This window comes from Ambystoma mexicanum, chromosome 12, assembly GCF_040938575.1.
Source record: "Ambystoma mexicanum isolate Mex_15411 chromosome 12, UKY_AmexF1_1, whole genome shotgun sequence".
Taxonomy (NCBI): domain Eukaryota; kingdom Metazoa; phylum Chordata; class Amphibia; order Caudata; family Ambystomatidae; genus Ambystoma; species Ambystoma mexicanum.
Window position 1 is genome coordinate 808,114,892 of NC_090936.1, and position 24,046 is coordinate 808,138,937.

At 42.6% G+C, this 24,046-nt stretch overlaps 1 protein-coding gene across 2 annotated transcripts in view; it reads left to right on the forward strand.

Annotated features, from left to right (window-relative positions):
• Positions 1-24,046, forward strand: part of METTL25 (methyltransferase like 25) — a 1,210,930-nt gene that overhangs the window by 1,137,344 nt on the left and 49,540 nt on the right. For both annotated transcript variants that reach the window (XM_069629316.1, XM_069629315.1), the window contains one exon: positions 22,801-22,875. In XM_069629316.1, the coding sequence (XP_069485417.1) occupies positions 22,801-22,875 (75 nt within the window). The remainder of the gene's footprint in view (positions 1-22,800; positions 22,876-24,046) is intronic.

A 24,046-nucleotide genomic window follows, 5' to 3' on the forward strand; every position in this document is an offset into this window, starting at 1 on the left:
CAATACTGTTAATGAACTTTCCCAGAATGGCTTTGCAAACCCTTTTACTGGCTCATCGAGGAAGGTGTAGAGTTGCTAAACAGTATAGCCAATGGATTGACAAAGTGCTAGTAGTTGTGCCAAAACAAATTTTGAATTTGTGGAAATCAAAGAAAAAAACACTGGTGGAGAACTTGGTGGTTAATGTACAGGTATTGTCTGACTATGAGAAGATTTTTTTTCAGGAATGAAATCAAGAAGAGGATCATTTAGAACTCTGAACACCCTTTAATATTTTATATGGTGGATGAGAGTTCAAATACATTGCATGTGACATGAGTTAGGGAGGGGAATTCTGGGTAAGGGGAAGGACTGTCCATATTTAGTGTTGTTTTACAGTTTGGTTCTGTTGAATTTATAGCTGGGAAGAACATGTATTGTTGAGGATTGCGTTATGTTGTATAGATTGTAATATATCATTAACACCTTAGGACTTATTAGATGTGTTAGTGTATTAATTAATTAGTTAAGAGATGAATTTTAATCCAAGTGTTGTATTATTGAATGTATTCATTGTTTGAATTCATTGGATTGGAAAATTATAAATAAAGTGTTTTAAAAAGAAACCTGGATTTCCCTTCATGACTCTGCTACACTGACACCTTTCTACACTGACTTTGCTACCTTCTCCCACCCTCCCAGACCTGTTGACAAGTGTAATGGTGTGGGTTCCATTTCAATAATGTCCTCAACACTGGCCCTCTACCCCCCTCTGACATCAACTCTTCCTCTTTTGAATCAACCACTATTCAAATCCTCCCTCCTACTTCTCTCATTGCTCTGGCTGTATATTCACCCCCAGGTCCTCTCAACTCCTCCTTCCCCGATCTGACCCTTCTCCTTGAGTCGCTTCCTGCTGACATCCCCATTGTCATTCTGTGGGACTTTAACCTTCCAAGCCCCCTGCCTTGAACTTAAACCCCTCTATCTGACCACTGCGTCTACTCCTACCACAACCAGCCTACCCACTTTGGTGGGAACTCTGTTGACCTTGTTTTTCTTTAGGATGTTTTAATCACGTGACATCTAGTTCTGGGGAATTTTCCATCCACACAAAATCCAGCGTGCACAATTATTTTATTAACAAATTTCTTTTTATGAACCTGGTACACACCAGTTTAACAGTATCGATTCCCTACCCTTTTTGCGGCATGAAATACACAGGTTATACAGAGGGTCTATTTATCAAAAACTAGCAATAAACAAACCATTTTGGAATATAAACTAATTATAAATTGTCATCATTCTCAATGGAAATCCCAATGGCAATAGTTATTACAATGAAGAATGATCAATACACTATTAAATTAAATTATCACTGATGAATTTAACTTAAATGTAGACTTTTTAAAACACACATCACCATATGTACCTTTGGTTTATCCTGAGCGCACATTTACCATGCGTGCATGAAAAGTGAATTAGGATTTTGGGTGCTAGTGAGGCCCTTTTCCCCCCATATGTGCATTTCTGACTCATGATTTATTTTTGTAGTGTGACAGCCTCAGCTTTAATGGCCCGTCTCTGCAAAATGAGCTGGTGGTTGCTGGGAGACTGTCCTACATTAGTCTCGGGGAGTGTGCGCCCATCACAAATGTATGCAAAGAGGCCTTACAGCGCATATTTGCGCTATTGTCAAGCCCCTCCTGAAATGCTGAGGTCACCTTTGTGAATAAGGTGACCTGATCATTTCTGAAAATAGCGCAAATGTAACAAGCATATTCTCTGTGCTACTTTCATTTGTGTTCTTTTTGGAGAGTGTAGTGGAGGTCCCAGACATGGCGTGCACCCCTTTGCCTCATTTCAAGGTACCAGGAAAGCAATCGCCAAGGTATGAAGAGCAAATGAACCTACAAAGAGCTGCACTGGGAGATCCATACCGGTTGAAGCACCCATAACCAGACAACCCTGGGCAGCACGGTACCCTATCAGACAGCCATACCAGCTGCTGATACGAAATGAGGAGTACCTACAGACGGTCCAGAAAGAGACCCCAAAAGCCTTAATGGAAGGCAAGTGGAAATGACACAAGGGCCTGAACAGATCCGAGAATGAACAAGAGCAGCTATCGGAGACAACACACCAGTGCGAGAAACTACGAAATTAAATGTAATGGAGACAGAGAAGAGATAATGTTAAAACGTAAGGAAACAGTGCTGCGAGACAAGATGGAAGCAACCGTCCTGTTAAACGTGTGTAAATAGGCTTGAAACGCAAGATGCTAAGAAATTGAGACGCTTAGTAGAAGATAGAGCGTCAAGCGCCAACCATATATCTACCTCAATAAGGCACATTATACAAGTGCGGCTCCATTTTGTAAAAGCAGAAAGGTACCCAGGCGGCCAGAGACCTGACAGGCCAAGTTTCGAAACCCAGCAAAAGGCAAGAAAAGGAGCATAGTCGGACCTCAACAAAGAGCGGCTCATGCCTAGGAAATCGAGGTAAACCTGAGAAGGGGAGGAGAGCGTCAGCTCACAAGACTCGAACTTCAGAGCATACCAGCCTGATTGATTGATATTTTATTTCTATCACGCTCGTACACAAGTGTTTCAGAGCACGACAAGGCAAGGGAGGGGAACAGGGGAGAACAAAACCGCGATCTTACTAGGCCCAGTGACATTGAGAACGCGCAAGTGCTTGGGGGAGGGGAAAAGTGCATGAAAGGGGGAGAGGTGGAAAGTGTGAAGCAGAGGAGAAACAAATAACAATAAATAAATATTAAAGGCAACAAACAGTGGTAATGCAGCCAGCAATTTGCAAGTGCTAGGTTTAAGGCAGCAGGCAGGGTAGGTCTGATAAGTGCAGGAAGAAAAAGGGGGGGCTGTATGGGTACAGATACAGACCCCAGTGCAAGGGGTGGCTCGGAGGCAGTGTGGGAGGATGGCAGGATGAGCAGGTACCTGGACCCAAAAGACAGAGGGTGGCCAGGTGCACGGTGCCAACAGAGAACAGATCAGCAGGGATGAGGGGGAGCGAAGGCAGAAGAAAAGAGGAAGGTGGAGCCAGTGGAGAGATTTCAGAGCTGGAGAGATACGATCTCATGGCTTGAGGCCAAGGACAAGTCTCGCAGTCCTGTTCTGGATTAGTTGCAGAGGGTGGTGAGTAGAGGCAGGTAGATTTAGAAAGAGGCTGTTACAATAGTCCAAGCTAGAGAGAACCAGAGCTTGAGATACCATGAGCTTCTGGGGGAAGGAGAGGAAAGACGTACTACCTCTGAGGAGGTGCAGTCGGAAATTTGACTTTTTAGAGACCTCAGAGATGTGGGCGGAGAAGGAAAGGGTGGAGTCAAAGATGACCCCGAGGTTCTTAGCCTCGCAGGTGGGGCTAGGAGGAGGGCCAAGGGAGGCGGGCCAGAGAGTGAGTGGAAAGGATGGTGAAGGTGTGCCAATGAGGATGATCTCCATCTTGCTGGCATTCAGACAAAGATCATTGGTGGCACACCAATCTTGAATGGCAGTTAGGCAATCAGAGATGAGAGAGGGAGAGGAGGTGGCAGAGGGCAGCTTGAAAATGAGTTGAGTGGCGTTAGCGTAGCACTGGAAATTTGCGCAGAAAATGGCAATGCAGTGGGCGAGAGTTGCCAGGCATTGGTTGAAAAGCCAGGGCGAGAGGTTAGACCCCTCGGGAACATCACAGGTAGAGAGGAAGATGGATGAAAGGAAGGACCCAAGTTGGACCTGGGAGGGTCGATCTGAGAGGAAAGAGGTCAGCCAGGCCAGAGCCTGATCAGTGATACCCAGGTTTTCACGGAGACGGTTGAGCAGGATGGTATGGTTGACCGTGTCGAAGGCAGAAGAGAGATAGAGGAGGATGAGGACAGAGGGAATGCTAGAGTCAAGGTTGATGAGTAGATCTTCACGGATGTTTAGGAGAGCAGTTTCCGTGCTTCTGGCAGCTCTGAAGCCAGACTGGTGGTCATGGAGACAGCCAACAGAATTGGAATGAAGGTTAAGCTGAGAGATGGCCAACTTTTCCAGGAGTTTGCCAAGAAAGGGAGTAATGGAAATTGGGCGATAGTTAGCTGGACAAGAAGGATCAGCTGTGGGTTTCTTGAGAAGAGGATGCACAAAGGAGTGCTTCAGAGGGGAGGGGAAGGATCCAGAGGCAAAGGAGTGGTTGCAAAAATCAGCAAGGGCCGGAGCGAGGGTGTCAATGAGGTCCTTGATGGTTTTAGAGGAACAGGGATGAACCTGTTTTGAAGAGGCTTTCATAGATTGGACTTGTCTAGCAACCTTGTCAGGGGTGAAAAGAGGAAAGGACGAGAAGGATGGTGGGAGGGTGGCTAAAGGAGGGTCAGCAAGCACAGATGGAGAGGGAAGAGGAGTGTGGGTGGAGAGGGTGGACAGGATGTCCTGGGTTTTTTAATGAAGTGAGAGGCAAGGGCATTGCAAAGAGCCTGGGAGGCAACAGGAGGGGTAGAGACTGCAGCAGGGTTGGCCAGCTCCTTGCAGATTTTAAAGAATTTGGCCGAGTTGTTAGATGCCGCAGAGACACGAGCTTGAATGTGGACTCTCTTCTTGGTGAGGACAGAGAGTCGGTATTGCCTTTGTAGCAGGCGACGGGCCAGTTTGTCAGAGGATGAACAGGAAGTCCTCCATTTCCTCTCAGCTGCCCTACACTTACGTTTAAGTCTAGCCAGGTCAGAGTCATACCAGGAATTGCACTTGGCTTTGGACTTCAAACGGATCCTCATGACAGGGGAAGAGCATCAAGCGTATCAGAAATTGAAGAGTAGAGCAGAGACAGGGCTGTATCAGGATGAGAGACAGCCAAAGGTGGAGGGGGGGGAGAGAAAGTGGCGGCAAAACTCTCAACTGACACACGCTTGATGGGCCGGATGTCCGAGAAGGTAGGTGGCTGTGTTGGAGTAGGCTTGGCTTAGGGGGAAGAGAGGGAGAGATGAGATGAGAGGAGGGAGTGAATGCTCCAGGAGAGTGAAGTGGTCAGAGGGATGGAGAGGGGGAGGTCAGAGGAGATGAAGACATCGAGTGTGTGCCCTGCAGAGTGAGTCGGGCCAGAGGGGAGGATGGACAGGGAGAGGGAGTCGCAGAGGTCACGGAAGAGTACAGAGGAGGAGCAAGGAGAGTCTAAATGTATATTTAAGTCACCGAGGAGGAGGAGTTGAGTGGTAGAGGCCAGGAGGGAGAAGGAGAGGTCTGCCCACTCAGAGAGAAATGAGGTGATTTGACCAGGAGGCCAGTAGATGGTAACCACAGTAAGAGAATGGGTAGGCGAGAGAGAAAGCCTACAGACAAGGCATTCAAAAGAGAAGTAGATCTGAGTGGGAATGATAGAGGCAGGAATCCACTCAGGAAAGATCAGGGCTACCCCCCCACCAGACCGAGAGGATCTGGGTGCTGAGAGGATCTTGTAGCCATAAGGGAGGAGAGTGTCAAAGCTTGTGACTGAGCTGGCCGTGAACCATATCTCAGTAAGACCAAGGACATCAAGGTCTAGTTCTTCAAGGAGGTGACAGATGTCAGAGGAGTGTTTGACGGCAGAGCGAGAGTTGAGAGTGGCAATATTAAGAAGGTTGCCAGCCTTAAAGACCTTCCGGGGAGGGGTACAGATCAGAGGTATGCCCTGTGGAGGAGAAAGAGCCCTCGGAGGGGCAGAGGAGGAGGAGAGCTTGGGCAAGGTAGCCAAGGGGGGAGAGGAGGGGACAGCAGGAGATGAAAGGAAATTTATGAGGCGAGGGAAGCGCCTATCAAAGAGGAGGAGATTGGCCTGAGGGCCTTGGACCATGACAGTGCCATTTAGGTAGACATTAATGATGACTTTAGAGGAGTCGAAGGAAGCCATGAAAACTTCCCAGCGAGTGCCACCATTAATGGGAGAGGAGGAGATAGGGCAGAGCACAGAGACCATAATGAGCAGTCCATAGATCTGGCGAAGGAACGACAAAGAGGATGTCGGTAAGGGTCTGTCTGGCGGAAGCATTGGAGTAGGTGTCGGCGATAGGAAGACCAGGATTGGAGGCCTGCCTCATGAAGGTCAAGATAAGGGGGCCCATGCAGGTGGCTAGGCCGACACAGAATTAAATGCACTAAAAGCTGGAAACTGAAGAAGATTCATTGTGAACTAACACGTGCCAGGCGCGAAGAAGTAACATCGCCTGATGTCATCCAGGACCCGAGGATGCCATAACTTTTCCCTATAAGAGAATACAGTTTCGAGGCCATCCTTAGCCAACTAATTGACACGTCGCCCTAAAACACTGATTGACGGAAGGAAGGCAGGGTGAAACTTGGGACACCAGGCACAGGGGTGCCCATTCTGCATGCTGCTAATTAAAAGTGGAAATTTATGTCTAGGTGTGTAACCTGCCCAATCACAATGGACCAAGTTATCTGGAGTCCTATAGATATTGTAACCAATAGGACGTCGTAGTTGTAGTGACGTCTATCACGCGTGATGTAAAGGGATGGGCGTAGACACACACCCGATAAGATTTATCCAATCTGCATGCCCTATTATCATATACAGATATAACACCTATACTTAAGTTACCTTTCCTAACCAATTATATTGCATGTCGAGTTTTGTAAAGTTAGACGTCAATGATGACGAACATTGCCTATAAGAATCTCTGTTCTATTGAAGTTCGAGGAAGTCGGAGCGAGACCGGTGATCGCACTACTGCTGATTCCCATTTGTTTCCCTGTTTGATGTATGTATCATTAAACAGACTTCCCTTTTCCAAACTACTGAGTCCTCGTTATTGAGTCGTGTCGGAGTAAGTGAATCCTGCACCCCCTGTCCTCACATGGTGCAGCTATCTTGTCTTACAAGTTCTAGAGGGTGAGTGCTGACCAATGAGCCTGTCAGCGAATTCCTCTCCTCGTGAACAAGAGTTTGGACCAAAGCTTTCATTTTATGAAAACAAATCAAATCAGAACATTCCTGCCTATCTAATTCTCCCTATGTTGTATTTATTTAAAATAAACACCTCCCCTTTGCTCAATAGGCATTTCAGTATTTCAAACAGCATTTGAGAAAACTAAATTTAAAGACAGACCACTTGACATTTCTGCATGTAAACCATTTGCATAAAGAAATATATACATCTAACATGTATGTTTACTAGGTTCCCTTCAATGGTGTTTCTATTGCATTACTGTGTAAAAAAGTGTACATTTGTTATTTTTGTCAATAGGCAATTTAAATTGGGAAAACCAGGTGTCAGATAAAAACCCTTGTCCTATTTCCTTGAGTGGTTCACAGCTAGAATCCAGACCCTGCACAGTGATATAACCAGGGAATGACTTCAATTGCATTGTTTTTCTAGGCATGTGCAAAGTGAGATTTTATATGGCTCCCATTCTGTTTTTGGCCATTAAACACAAAAAGAGTTGGGGATCTTCCAATATACACACCATGTGGGTCTACTGTATTGAAATATACTTATCCATGGAATTATAGTCCCCCTTGGAATCATTCTACTTATATAGGAATTTATTTTCGGCTGCCTCACAGACAGGGATAATCTCAAGGACTGGTTCAATTCCCACTGGGTTTGAATTCTGTAAAAGGCCCTCACAGTGGTCTTCTAGTAGTCCAAGATGTGTCCAAAGGAAAGCAAGCTATTCTCTTCTCCTTTCTATTGTCTATTCTTTCAATCTCCTTCTTAGTCTCAATCAGTCCATTAGTAAGTCCCCCTCAATCTATGGGTCTGGGCCCTTATAGATTAGAAACCACTCCCTTTGGAGGTGTGTTTTTAATTTCTCTACTTCAATTGGTCAGTCAGTGTGATTGGACAGTGTTCCGAAAATGACATCACACTTAGCTACCCCTTCATACTCATTGTGCATATTAATGAGGAGGGCAGTCTAATGGAAGTAACTTGTAAGCCTCCCATTTGATGTCATGTCATCTTAAAGATTTCTACATTAAACATTTGAGATTTTCTAAAACATCATGTTTTTTACACATGATTTAGTTAGTAATTAGTTTGCCAGATTGCTCTCACTCATGTCAATAACATAATGCAAGTCTCATCTTGGCATGATATGTGATGCTTGTGTGACAGATTTTTGCTTCTTTATTTTTTGATACTTTTCACATAAATCTCTTCCCATCTCATAATATCAGCCTTGTCCGCACAGCCACAAGTATATATGAATTATTGACGTACAGAGTTTCTGCCAACTAATGACTACATTGGTCTAATTTTCATAATTAAACACATTAAAAAATATATAATTTTACATTCAGCTGATCTTTTGTCACCCTGCATTTTTTTTAAAAGCTAGGTTGCTACAACATTCCTATCAAAACATATTCAGGAAAATCTGGTCCCATATGTAAACATTTAAAGATGCATTTATTCTCCCATGTAATACAATATTAAATAGTAGTTCCCTTCCATGACCTGGCAGCAATCCATATGCTGTAGGTCTTTGAGGCTGGGAGCTGGGCCATTTATGACCCCTGACACGGCTGGTTCGCATAGCATAATTGACAGAAGTTTATTTGAAGTTCAGTTGCTCAGAAAGATTACATGAGCTGCCTGTCGCAAATGTCAGACTTCATGTCTGAGTAAGCTGGAATGAAATCCTTCATGTGTGCCCAATTCTTAGAATATGTATTCTTTGTATTTTATCGAATGTTTAGGCAATGTTTGATTGACCCACTGACATATTTGTGTGTATTGTGAATGAGTGTGTGAATATGATGGCACCCATAAATAAAGGGCTATGTGATTGTGCAATGGGCTTCTAGTTGTGGTTGGGAAGTTTGTAAGAGTAGCTGTGTGTGTAGGTCTGTGAAGAGCTTGTGTTAGTGTTTAAGAGAGTGGTAGTGTCAATGAATAAGTAAGGACATTACAATGTTTTCAGGATACTACTGGGTGTTATGATAATGGTGTTTAGATGGGAATACAAAGTGTGTACATGTTGAGGTGTAATGAATAAGAGTGAAATAAATATTATTATTGATTTGAAAGGAATTTTGTAGGCTACTATGCTGCTAAACTATACTGTATGAGTAACAGAAAGAATACTACTAGACTACTTCACTTCCTTTGTAGGATGTGAAGAGTAGTTTTCTTCAGGTTGTTCTCTTGCAGGAGGTTGTTGTTCACTGCATTTGCGAAAGAAGAACATTAGTGAGTATGTATGGTAATGGTGAAGTAATTTTAGTACAAGAAGACATTAATTATAAATATAGGAGCAATTGTTGGGAAGAAGAGTTAATAACATTGGGCCTCATTATGGTATAGAGGTAACCGTCCGGTGCTGCTAATTTTTCGGCACCTAGCTTCCCGGCACCACAACGGCATTACAAGTCCTGTTGGCTTGGAAAGGCAGGTGCCGGAAAATGTTAGTCCATATTCCTGTGGAGGCTCATAGGACTCTATGGGAATGGGGACGCAGGAGCACTGGCACTATTGCTAATGGGACTGGTGGTCCCGTGATAAGTATGCCTAACAAGGCCGCAGCAAGAGAGTGTGACATTTGTATACAATGCAAAATGGAAAATGCCGAAAGTTTAAAAAGCTGTCCTTTTTGGGAGGCTGTACATGAAAGTAAAAAAATGGTTTTGTTTATTTATAGCAGCACTGTGCGTAACTTTTTTTTATTAAAAAAAAGAAATGGAGATGGAACATATTTGTAGAACACTTTTAAGTGGCACTTGTGTGAAGGTTTATCATGTTGTCAGTATATGTATACTTACGAATGTGATGCATTCTAATGTGTAGTTGCTTATTAAATTACGGTTCTTTAGTTTGTATTGTGGCAATTGTGGTTGCACTATTTCCCTTAGAAAAGGTGCACTGCCAGCCCGAGAATGCAGAGAGAAATCAAAGAGCCAATAAGCACGTACAGATTAGTAAGAGGAATGTTAGTAAGTATGTGTGTGCGTGAAAGTTAATGAAATCACACACACTAAGTGTCACTTCAAAATGTTGGAGAAATAATTTCCATTTTCTTATATTTATTTTTTTAAACTTACACACAGTACTGTTATAAATGTATACATGCATTTATTTGTTTGACTTGAAATGGTGCTGAAATATATATTTGTAAACGCATTGCATTTTGCCATTTTTAATTCCATGTACATGCCAGGCTTTAGTAACATACATGCAGTTTTCATTTTGACTTTGCATTGCGGGAGTTTTAGTGTAACTTTGTTAGTGGGAGAAGTGGTATTAAAAGTGACAGATTGAAAGAAAATAAATAACACTTGGTAGATTGTAATGGGTCATATTGGCAAGTATGCATGTACTGATAATATATTGAACTTTCACACATGATCTGTCACTTAAACATGCTGTAGAAATGTGTTAAATGTGGTTTTATTTTCTTTCACAAAAAAGTCAAAGACAGTGCTGCTGAAATTGCATATATGTTTTTTTAAACTGTTATGAAAATGCTCATTGAAAGAGAACTTTGCAACCACCCAGCATTGTAAGTAACTGCTACTTTATGTTAGGAAATGGGACAAATGAGAGTGTGTTTATTGAGTAGGTTAATACAGGGTAAGTGGCAGGAACCCTGTTTTTATGCATTTCTAAAAGAGTTGGAAAAATCATTAAAAAAATATAAGCATACCTGTACCTTGTGTTGATAGATGCAGATGTGGTTGAATCCGCAAATAGAAATATTGGAGATTTCTACAGTAGTTTGTGATGCAGTTGCTTGTGAGTAACAAGAGACGAGTACTTTCAGAGTTCAACAGTACATCTGAAGTGTTGAACTGAAATGACAGAGTTAGATGTAGAGTATTTGGATGTGATTGGGAGATTGGATGTGTGACTGCTTGAAAGTAGCCAATGAGGGAGTACTACAAAGATTAAAGTGGAAAGGGAAGAAGGGCTGCTCTGTGTTGTGGTTCTGCAGACAGCGTGTTAGTCCGCAGAAAGGGCATGCCACAGCTGTGTCTTTTAAGGCTGCCTGACATGGACGGGGGACTGTGGGGATTAGCCAATGAGGTCTGCTGGTTGTGGTTCATAGGAAGAGAGAGTAGCAGTTATTTTCATTGCTGTATGTAGTGAAGATGGCTGTGGATGTTGAGATAAGAAGGCTTACTGTGTGGATGGTGGGAAATTCTTGGATGGTGAATCTGAAAAGGTGCACAGACATAGGTGGCATTTCTGCTAACATTGGATTGGAGGTTTCATGGTATGGTGTGCCTGGCCAAAACTGGTAGACTTTATTTGCACATTGCGAAAACCTGTCTCATTTCCAATGTCCAGATATCATTGTGGTCCATTGTGGAGGACATAGTTTGGGCAACATCAGTGCAATATCTTTTTAGATTGCATTGAAACATATGCTGAAAGCACTAATGGAACTATTTCCAAATGGAAAGATAATCGTTTCACACATGCCTCCCAGGGCACTATGGAAATGCACCAATGTGTTTTGTCCTCAACAAGACGCAGGAAGGCATCTTGTGAACAAAGGGGTATTTTCATTTTTGAATGGTGTTTGGATGGATGACATCCTTCCCAAATGAGAACATTCTGCTGGATGGTGGACATAATTTGTTCAGTGATGGTATGACTTTTACTGATTGTGGTAATGCAATCTTTCTTGAAAACATTAAAAATGCACTCAGAACGTTCTTATGAAAATGGTGTAGAGTGAATCTGAATAGTTGTAAGAATAAAAATCTGAAAAGCCCCAAAGCAAATCAAAACTGAAAAAAAGGTTATTTTCAGAGTCACCACTAAAGAGTAAATAACTTACATTGCGTTTACTTTCTCTCCCCACCCACTTCAATTGGACAATCTGTCTGCAGACACAGCAATAGTCTGTGGACGGCAGGATCTTTTGAGGATGCCAGGCATGGAAATGGGACTGTGCAGGCCAGGGGATTAGCCAATCAAGTTTCCTGGGTGTGGTATGCAAGGAGAGAGTCTGGCAGAAGGTCTGTCTGCTGAGAGGAGTGCAGATGGCTATGGCTATGTCTTTCAGGAGGCAGAATGTGTGGCTTTTAGGGGACTCGTGGATCCATTGGCAGAAGGTGTATGCAGAGCACTGTGGAGTGGCTGAAAATCTTGGATTTCATGATGTTCATGTGCAATGGTAAGGAGTGTGTGGAATGAAGTGGGTGGATTTACTCCCATTTTGTGTAAATGTGGTCACGCTGCAACATCCGGACATTATCATTGTTCATTTTGGAGGGAACAGTTTAGGGTATGTCACTGGAATTTCACTGCAGTTTGCAATGAAGGAGACATTTGGCAAATTGAAGGAAATGTTTCCCAATTCTAGACTGATTTTTTTCTCGCATTGCCCAGAGACAGATGTGGATGCGTCCGAGTTCATTTGGTCCGCATATGGAGAAAGCGAGGCGCAATGTCAACAAGAGTGTGTGTGCATTTTTGGGAGATGTTGGCATGACGTCTTATCATAATGAAAATATTAAATTTGACATTGACATTATGTTCCGCAGAGATAGAGATCATTTTACTGATGCCAGTAATCAGCTTTTTCTGCAAAACATTAGAAATTCTATGAAGCACTTCTTGTAAATATAGAAAGCATTTTCCACTAGGTGAAAATAAATTACATGGAAACGCGAGGAAAACAAAATGCCTACTTTTTTGCAAGTTATAAGAAAAAGTTCATTTTAATAGAATGTTTAGTTTACTTTAAAAATTGAAAAAAACTTTAAAAACCAAAAATACAAAGTTTCTTTTCAGAGCCATCACTTTCCCACACAAGAGTAAAATGTGTTTGATGCCAGCACCACAAACATCTTCCGGTGTCTGCGGACTTCCACGCTGTCCGTGCACTCCACAGGCTGCGTTGGGGCCTATAACTTTTTTTGGTACTTTTATTTTTCAGCTATGAAAGGTGACTTTGAAAAGGACCTTTTTTTGTATGTTGTATGTTTTATATTTGTTTTGCCATTTTTTTGCAGGAGAGACAAGGGAGGGAAGGGAGGGAAGAGGCACCAACCACAGGGACAAAGGGGCAGGTAGAGAGAGGAAGATGTTGGGTGGGCCTTATTCAGGTAGGTGCAGTGTTTCTCATGCTCCTTGACTGAAGCCTTGAAAGCCCTCCGAAACTGCTCCCCCTACAGAGCGGTTTGTCACAGTACATGCACAGCACTGTCACCCTCGAAAGGCAATGGTTGCCTGTGTTATGGATGGCCTCTGAGGCTTCTGGTGGAATCCTCTGCCCCACAGGAGTGTCCCTTGTGGTGACAGGAGCGAATGATGAGGATGAGGTAGTGGCCGTCAGGGTACTTGTCCCTTTGAAAAGGTACAACCTTCCAAACTGCTGTCTTGTGATTGGACCTGAGGTGGCGCTACATGGAGATGGTCCTGTAGGAGTACAGACCTGGTTTTCCACGACTGAGTACAGCCTTGCATTCAGTGCATCACACTTTGTCTCTTGAGCCTTTGGTACACTCCCAACGGTGGTAAAAAGCTGCCACACCCAGGATTCACGATGGGAGCTGTAGAGAGGGACTTCCAGTACCTCATCCTCATCTTCCTCTTGATCGACTTATGTATCACCACGCCCGTTCCCCTCTCTAGGCCCTCCAGGTGGTGGTGGTGGTGGTGGTAGTGGTGGTGGTGATGGGGCAGCTTCAGTGGCCCTAGTAGAAGCCATTGTGGTCTCCATCAATCGCAGAAAAACCAGCAGGTGCTCTCTCCTGGACAGCCAGATTCTCAATGAGGAGCAGTAATGGGTGGGTCTCTTTAGAGGGGTTGTCCGCGGATGGCCCGTCTGTCTGCGAACTATCGAGCCACACATAGGGCTTACAAAGTTAGAAAAAGTTGCCAGATCAACTAAGACATTGTCTAGGAGCTCTGCAAGTGTAAAGTTTCAGCTTGAAACACCTTAGATTTGCCCAAAATGCAGTATTAAACTGTCTGGAGGTACGGACACTGTCTGCGGATACTTCCGACATGCAGCGCGGGTGAAGTCACATAATGACATCCCCGGACGTCTGGGGACACAATGCCTATGCTGTGGACACCTATTGGGAGGGAGACGCTGTGCACATGCATGGCAGTGTCTGCTGGACAGGGGTGAAGTCCCACGACTAGATAAAAGTGCGACACGTGCAAGCGACATGTCCGGACAGGCGCATTGTTCAAGGGCACAGTGAGAGCAGGTGCGCATGCTTGCCAGTATCCAAAGGACAGGAGTGGAGCCCCGAACTAATTAAAAGTGTGTCACGTGCGGCTGGACATGTCCAGACAGGCGCATTATCAGCGGGCACCTCCATTTTGGTCACGGACAGGCTGGACAATCGTGCAGTCCGCAAGACTCCAAATTGTGTTTTTTTTTTTTTTTTAAACACAGCAACAGTACACACACATATATTTATTGAAAACAAAAACATACATCCAATTAGGAAATAAATGGGGAATTAGAATGGGAAACATAAATGGGAGAATTGGGATTTTCTACACACTCTTCATGAGGGGAGAAAGGGATTAAGGTTTCATCAAAGCGTCTTTCCTTTAGGGAATTTAATGGGGATGATTGGTTGGGACAGGGTGAATGGACACAGGTACAAGTCGGGCAGTGATATCGAACATTTTCCTTCACATGATTTTTCACAAACGTCATCAATTGTGTAAAATGATTATTTAGTTCATCCATTTTTGCTGATAAATTCATCAGTTCATTCTGTGCATTTGCAGTTAGGGGCTGTCTGTGCCCATCTTCAGGTTCACTGAAATGTAAATCGGACCTGGTTTCCTCATTCCCACTATGTACTGTTAAAAAGAAAACTAAGTTTTAGTGATATCTCAACAAATTACTTCACTTTGTCTGATTTAAAAAATGTATTCTGTACCATTACAGTTGTTTTGTTCACTCATGTCGTCATGGGGGAAATGTTCCTCCAACCATTCCAGTGTGCTTGCCATTTCTGTTAAAAGAAAACAATACTGCTATCTCTTCCAAGTTATGTATACATAATAAATGGTAATGTTACATAAAGAAATACAGTGTACTCAATAACTGCCAGGTGCTTGTCTGTGTGTAAGCAAGGTTCCACTGAGGAGATACTGTTAAGCTTTGTACTTGGTGCATTCCATTATGTTGTGCACCCTATGAAAACATACTTCTGGTTTGTCGAGTGGCGAATTCCTATAACTATTTATTTTTGGATGTGGTACATATATCTCTTATTGTTTTATGTACCTTTGCCAGTTGCACAATACAACAATATAAGGCAACCCCTGTGCTTTTGGGCAGTGTGAATGCTGTCTGAAGTCTGCTGACATTCACGCAGTCCACAGACTCTGATTCTATCACAATGGCCCAGAGGGGGGTCAGTATGATGTAAGGAACAGGTAGGAAAATTAAAGGTATGCAGGTAAAAACCCATGAAATTCAGTGAAAAAACTTTGTTAAAGGGACATTATGGTTCAGTTGCACTAATAAAAACCGTTCAAATTCAGTGGGAAAACTTTGTTACAGGGATATTATGGATACAAGTACAATCGAAAAACCCCAGAAATTCGCCAGTTATGGTAAGGTAAGCAACCATAACTCGCGGCACCACCGTGCACTGCTAGGACTAACTCCCAGGTCATCAAAATGTGTTGTGTTTATAATGTTGGTAACAAGGTGTTAGGAGAGATCGGGAGATCTATGAGAAACTACTTAATGTATGAACGAATGTACTTATGTAAACATTATATTAAAGTGTTGTTAATACAGGAAGCTAATCATACATACACATAAGAAATGGCTGCAGCATACACTGTAGAAGCATAATATTTTTATTGTGGTAATTTTGCTTTATAAAATAATGAAAGAAACATATCCTTGGATATTGTTCAGTAATGTCAAGCTTGGAATACATAGGTAATAAGTAAAGACTTACTAAATACGTGTGTTAGTACAAACAATACATATAAAGACCCACAAGGCATACAAAGTAGAGGCACATACCGGCAAACTACAGTATAGAAGACAGAAAGTACATCAATACAAAATGCCAATAACATTACAGTTCATCATCAAGTACTCAAATGAATTGTGTGTGTACGGCCTGCTTATTGGCCCATATCTATGCACCTTGAGCTGACACCAAACCCTAAGGAAAGTACTTAATAATAATACAAGAAGGTTAACATCTTCTACATATATAGCAACTTTTCCATTTAAACATTGTTACTGTCAGTGAAGAAAACTGGTCAGCTTTCATATGACAGTGAACAAAACCAAGTGGCCCAGATTTGTGATGTCATCAGTGACATCATCAATGAAAATTTTTATGTCATCTTTGATGGCCTGGGTGTTAGTCTTAGCAGTGCACGGTGGTGGCGCGAATTATGGTTGCTTACCTTACCATAACTGGCGAATTTTTGGGGTTGTTCGATTTTACTTGTAACCATAACATCCCTTTAACAAAGTTTATCCACTGTATATTATTAAATATAATTATTATATATTATAATATATATAATATACTAAGGCCTTTCCTACACTGCTCCCCCCTACCTGTCTAAAGGTTTACTGAAATCTCAGTCCATTAGTCCTACCAGGAGGGCTTATGCACATGGACTTGTCCAGCCCAAATCAAAATGAGCCAAAAGTAGTGGTGCCAGCTTCCCCACTCTTGCCACCCATCTTTAGAACGCACTCCCACATATCTGAGGGAGGAACAATCATACTGTGCATTCAGAAAAGCCTTGAAAACCTGTCTCTTTAACTAAGGGCTACAACTGAGATAACATTGTCTGCTTTGCCTGATCCGATCACTTGACCTTTCTTCTCTATGTGAGTGTAACTGGTTGTAACAGCGCCTTGATATCTCAGGGTTTTGTGCGCTTAATAAAGGTAAAAATAAATACATTTGATATGATGTAATATGATTTGGTATTGATAACATGCCTTAACACAAGCGTTTCCAGGCGCCAAACCTGAGAAACCTGAGATCAGGCTCTGCACTCCTCCTTATCATCCCCCCTTTCAAATCGACCATGATAGGGGATCCTCCTTTTCCGTCCAAGCACCCACCATCTGGAACGCGATCTCCCTTAGTATCTGTCACTTAGAGGATCACCTTGCTGTGCGGGTACAGAAGTAAAGCTCGGACCCAAAGGTGGCATGTTTTTGGGCAGCATCTTTAATTTTATTAAAAAGTGTTGGAAAAATGCCTCTCTATCCCTAAAACTAATAGGGGGTTTCCCTTCCTCTAAGAAAACAAATGAATCTGTCACAATGTCCAAATTATAAAGCCTGTCCCTGTTTTGTCTCAGAAGGCCTACTTCTGTCCCTAACACTAATAACATAAACTAACTGTGCAAGGATGATCTCTTCCCAACGTAAAGATATTCTTTGAGAATCCAACCAACAGAAAAGTTCCCAGACTCTGGGGTAAAAAGTGGCTTAAATAAATAAATGTTCAAAACTGTAGGCTTCTAAAGTTAGGGTCATAAACATTTCCCCTAGATTCTTTATTGTCGGCTTCTTCACCTTTTGGGGCCTTTTGGGCCTCTGGTTGCTTAAACAAATATCAATAGGTAGGTCACAATAATATCTTCCTTATGCTTCGCCTATTTATCCTGCCAACTTGGCACACTCCTTTTGCAAATATAGGATTTGTTGTACTGTATTTTCTTCTGGGTGTGAATCCTGGCTCACAATATAACAGCTTGGTTCTGTCACATGTTTCCCCCCTTCCCTCCTGTCTATATTATTTACTGGAGTTTTTTGAAGGAGTCTTCTTGCGCACAGTTCGGGTCTGGTATAACCTTGTGTGAACGTCCTCGGGTTCCAGCGTGCGTTCAGCGTTCCGACTCCTGGAACGTTCAGAATGTCCGGGAAATCCTGGAAGTGATGAAGAGTGTACTCGGAGACGGGTACACGGAGGTCCGGAATACAAGAGGTAATAAAGAGGAAGGGAATGAATGAGGAAGGAAAAATAGGGGCCAGGAACCAGGAATCAATGAAGTCAGCGAGAGCGAACTACGGCAGCGCACGTCTAGCCACTGCAATTGGTAGCGTTGAGACGCGCTGGGCCTCGGGGGCGTGGCTTCTTTATAGAATGTGTTACGTCTGGCGCGGAAGCTGGTAAACAACGTTCCGTGTTTGACGGCCATGTTGGGAGTACTGCTGTGTGCAAGCCCCGATGTGTCAGGGACCAGGAAGTCCAAAAGGGATGCGTCCGACGGTTCATGACAGGTTCCCTCTCCTGCCCAGCAGTTATGCTTTCATAACACTTCTCATTTGGGTGTGGGTCGAGATTCTCACCATTCAATTTGGCTTGATATACTCTCCTGCTAAACCTTCGTTTTGTCGATGACCGCCTCTTTATAACTGTGAGTCCCAGACTTGTAACAGTTCCAATATGGACTGTTGTTTTTTGGGTGCGAGTACGAGACTCGCAATATATGGTTTGGCTTTTTTCAGTTTCTCATTTGTGTGGTTCCCAGACTCTGTGTTCAAATTGGTTTCTGTTTCTCACTTTCAAATGGGTGCGTGTCCCAGACTCGCACTGTTTGGTTTCCAGTGTCCCAGATCCTCTTTTAATGGCCTCGGCCTTCACCCTCTTGATCCCCCAGATCTCCTGCACCACTCGAGCAACCCACGTACCTTTTTGCTTCCCTCTGGAAGGTAACAGCATTTCCCGAGCAGCTGCAGCTTATCTGGAGTCTACGGTCTTCTGTGTAAATGTGCGAGCATACAAATTTGCCAGTGCACAGATGTGAAATTTGAGGAGTCTTTGTATGCAAGTGTGTGAGTCTGCAAATGTCTGAGTGTTCAAATATGGGAATGTGTAAATGTGTGAGTGCACCTCCGGGAGTATGCAGATAAGCAGGTATGAATGTGAGCACACATATGCAAGGGTGAAAATATTGGTATTTCTATAGTGCACCACTGCTATGTTCATGGTCTCCGTGTGTGGGTTAGGTAATGAGTAGAGAGGGAACATGCAATATGGCTCTGTTATGTTGATGGATGCAGTTCGGAAGTACCTGGGTACTGCGACCGGGTGTATTTGTAAGTGGTCTGTGTCAAAGGAAAAGAGCAGTGGTGAGTAACACATGCCCCCCGATTCTCCCATGACATTCAGGTGTGTGCATGTACACAGATGTGCATGTGTGCAAATGTACAATCGTGTGAGTGTGCCAATGTTCGAGTGTGCCATTGTGTAAATTTGAGAGTTTGTAAATACGTGTGTGTATGTGTACATGTGGGTGTGCATATTTTTGTGTTCAAATGTGCAGGTGTCGGAGTGTGAGAGTGTATGAGTGTGTAAATGTACAAGTGTGCACATGTACATGCAATATTGGTAGTTCAGGTAGTAAAATTAAAGGTCGTAAGTTTTTCTTAAACAAGAGTTGCCTTTCTGAAGGGGGATGGGAAGATTGGCATTATCGCCACGCTATCTGGCTGTATTCATTTTTTTAGAATGTATACAGTGTCGTAGCATCTGTCCACACATAGGGAAATCTTCCCTGGTATTTCCCACAAATTAAAACAAAACATTGCATGTTACTGGCCCTGCATCCTGTAAACAATAGTATTACTGAGAACACAATATTCTTATTGAATGTGTAACAGTGTTTCAGTAGTATTTGTTATCACTATTATTGCATATGAATCATCATAGGGGCACTCCGGCTCCTGCATGCATGTGCAGGAACCAGGAAGCTCTCCCTGCTTTGTGACTGACGGCAGAGCAGATTCTGGACTGGGGCTGCAGGTAAAAACAAATCTGCATGTGAATGTGTGTGTAGGAATGAGGGTATGTTTGGGTGTGTACCTGAATGAAAGAGTGTATATTATGGGTGGAAGAGTGAAAGATTTATGAATGCTGTGAATGTGTATGATTGCTGAATGAACCTGTGTTGGTTGGTTGCTTACATTCATCCTCTCCCCCATGCACTCCTAAATCAGAGGGCCATTCACCAGCAGTGTGAGCAGGCCTCTGATTTGGGAATGCAGGGGAAGGAGGTGCATTTTCCACTGGGCATCAGTGTTAAAGGAAACATAAGTGTCTGGTTTCGTGTTATGCTTCTGGCATAGCATTCGTTTTACTGGGCATCACATTTAAAGCATACATCCTTTGACTATCACGTTTGCTTCAACCTTGATGCCCAGTAGATAACGCCACGCTAGAGTCAGAAAACGTAACCAGACTTTCTGCTGAAATTTGTAAGCCAGCCTAGCCACATAATAACACCATGTTTGTGTTAACCATGATGCCCTGTAAACAATTCCATGTCAGGGGCTGCAGCAGTCCATTCTAGCCACATAACAACACTTATCAAGTTTGGTAAACCTGATTGCATTGTGGCACCAGTTTGGTTATGTTTTATGGTTCTGGCATTGAATTGTTTTACTGGACATCAAGAGTAAAGCAAATATGAGAAGTGTTATGTGGCTAGGCTGACTTATATTTTTACAGCCAGTACGGTCATGTTTTCTCACTGTGGCATGGCATTTTCTACTGGGCATCATTGTTAAAGCAAACATAATTGTCATGTGGCTAGATGGGTGTACATTTCTGCTGCAAGACTGGTTATGTTTTATTCCTGTAGCATGACATTTTTTACAGGGCATCAAGAGTAAACTAAATATGATAGGTCTTAGTGTTTGGCTACACCTGCCTATATTGGTTCAGCTAGTCTGGATATATTTCCTAACTGCAGCATGCCATTTTGTTTTTTTACTGGCAAAGCCAAGAGGAGCATGTTTTAGATGGTAATTCTGGCATGACATTGCTGCCACCTGCATGGACATGTATCGGCCAGCATGAACATGTTTTTATACTGTTATATATTTTGTGTGCAAAGTCATCATGAAAATGAGTTGGAAAATGCTCTGTGTGCGGTTTGTGAGTTGCATCGATTTTATTTTATTATGCGTCACCCTACAACACCCAATGTAAATAGGGCAGAACCACAAACTACCTGAACCCTTTTTAGTAGGTTTGGGCTCCCTCACTATGCTCTCCCGCTTAGGCATTTTCATGGGATAGATGTACGCCCCTCCAATTAAAAATTCACCGGCCACCAATAATATAGGATGCCTTAACTTCCTTTGAAAGCTTTTCAGGCTTCTTATGAAAGTTCTCATATCTCGCTCTATTAAGTAATCAGAACTTGTTAGTTTAGTGAGCTCAAGAAAGAAGTTTTAGCTTTCATTGTACCAACCACCTAGCTTTTTTGATTCTATCTTTTCTTATTTCTCAATGGCTGACGATTTGAGACATGAGTTATTGTAACACGCTAGATCTTGGCCCTAGATGCTGGGATGCATCGTCTTCCACGCCCTGTTTTGAGCGTAAAGAAAAGGAAAACAGACTGACGGCACGCGCTTTTATCAGCTGGGATCTATAGTGCTATAATGTTATGATGGGTCAAGACCCTGGCTCATTCGAGAGATTCGTTTCATGTCCTCTTTTCAAACAGTTCATGCTACTCCTAAGGGTTTTTAAAGCATGCTTCTTCTTTGCTTCCGAATGAGTAGATTATATACGAAAATATTGGAGGATGATCGAAAATACCGTATACAGAGAGAGTATGCAGACTATGCAAAGCCTCTGTAGAGACGGAGAGACATTTGCTAACACAATGCCCACAATTACAAGTAAAATATCAAAAGGAATATCATAAACTAGTGAGGCACTTGCCCGACATAGAAAATTATCAATTCTGAAGCACCCTGATAGGTGCTACTTCTGTGGTGGTGGCTGGTGCAGCATTTAATGTCTGGAAGGTAGCCGTGGAAATGGTAAATGAGGGTCACCATATATACCCTAGTGCTCTTCTGCGGTTGGAAAGATACAATGGGAATAGTGACCGGATGGTTTTAATGCAAATGATTTATGCATTTTATTGCAAAACATAGAAGACATATGAACTATCTGTTCCCGTTTAAAAACAATGAATATGGACCATTATCTCATTAATTTGGATGTGTGTTATTAACTGCATTAATTTGTTGAGCTGTAAATATGTTTGTGTTTGATTGTGCACTAGGTACTAGATAATTGTGGTTCTTTGTATTTATATTCTGTTTCTGTTTTTGCTGATAAATCTGCTAAAGATTTATGTAATTAACCGATTGCACAATAATTTTTTTTTTTCTAAACGATTAGTAGATAAAGAAGATTTATGCATACTACTCGCCTGCGTGTCATTAATCGCATCTAAACCCCCACTTACAATAGTGTGGGGGATTAGTCATTATGTAGCAGTGGCTGCAAGATTGTTCCACACCGTCCGTTTTTTTCTGTTTTGAGTAATTCCAGAATTGTTCACTAAATCCAGAGTTAAAGATCACATGTTGGTATTGGTTAAGGTTGAAGTCCCATCATCGACATTGCTCCCGAAATCTTTAGATGTGCGTTTATTATGTTTGTTTCAAAGTTTTTGAATCAAAACGTTACATGTACCACCACAACGTTTGTAGTGTTTGCGCATGCCGTGTGCTGTGATAATCTAAATGAAGTATTGTAGATAATTTGTAAAGATGTCTTTTTTACATAGAAGATATTTCTGTGATATCTCATTGCCTTATATATTCATATAGCTGAGGGCCTCACATCATGTGCCAGTGTGTGAAGTTGATGCCAGGAGATGAGCTCACTGTGCATGTCCTGAAATTGAAGCTATCTCAAGCCTCTAATGGAAAAAATTGTGTACTCCTCAAAGAGCTCAGAAGGACATATTTTCGTATTACCAGATTCAGCTGTTGTGCTCTGTAGAACAATGGCTCCCATTTTAGAAGTTGCTGGTACTTATTAACGGTGCAGTGAATACAGTGGAACAGTCGTGGAATGGTTTTAATTGTTGTCCTTCTCGTCTCTGTCTCTCAGCTTCCAGACAGCTGTTTAATGGAATACCACGAAATGTACAAAGGACGGATGAAGGAGCTGGAAGCATTTAACATGGTAAAAGATGGCTATGCAAGACTTCCTATTGCCAGCACCATTGCTCTTCAAAGGTTCTAAAAAAAAGCTCACAATTGTAATGTTCTGCGTTTTTACGAAGCTCTTCATGCTGGAATCCTCCTGCCTCTAAGCGCTGTAACAATAAATGATGTTAGTACCACATTACATGGAAATTAATTGATCAAGATATAGCATGAAGGGCTGGGATTAGGATTTATGATTGAAAGTTGCACACAGAGTTCTGAAATGAGGACTTAATTTTCGGACCTATCCTGTTAGCTAGTCATCTTCATAATCTGAATCTCTCCATCCCAGCCAATAAATGTACACCTAGTTTTCACCCAGTATATATTATTCGTCTCCAGCACTGCCAAATTGAACCATCATTATCAGCACCTGTATCGGGACAATAGTGGGTGCCCTAGCCCATCAGGGGCCTCCAGACGCAGTCTTTACTGCATGGAATTGGCTCGCTATTGCAGCTCTGGGACCTGCTGTATGATTGTGACACCATTTTGTTTCCCCATACTTAGTAGTCATTTCTTTTGTAGTGTTTACACATGTGAAATGCTTGCTGCACCATTTCACAAGGTACAAAATAAAAGCCAACGGGACCCCTGCCAATATGTGGATATAATCGAAGTATAATCCATGGGTTTGGGGCCCTTTAGCGCCCAGTAACAGTGGTACGGCCTGCATCAAGGCCCTCTTTACTTGGGCCTGCAACGTGGGCCCCAGCTCTTTACTGGGTGATGGCGCCCTCTCCCTGCAGGTTATTGTTTAATTATTGGTTGAAAGGGATTTGGAGTTAATACGCAGCCTACTCATCAATATGTACAAACTATCCCATTGTTTGTCAGAACTGTTTGTCTTGACAAAACTGCCTTTATGGAGCCAAATTGGAAGCGGAATAGGAAATAAATAAAATCCAAGTATCTGACAAAAAAGCAACCCTGATCCTACATAAAACGTATTTCTAAATCATCTTATATTGCACTTCTTGTAGAAAAGCAGACCGACAAACGTTTTCTGTAAAGCAAAACACCAACAGGGATTGTTCAAGGGGAAAAGAAGAAGAAGAAGCAGAGGCAGAGGATGGAAATGTGTCTGCAATTAACTCAGCAGACAAAGACCGTATTTGGAAAATATGTCGCTATTGTTCTATGCTTCA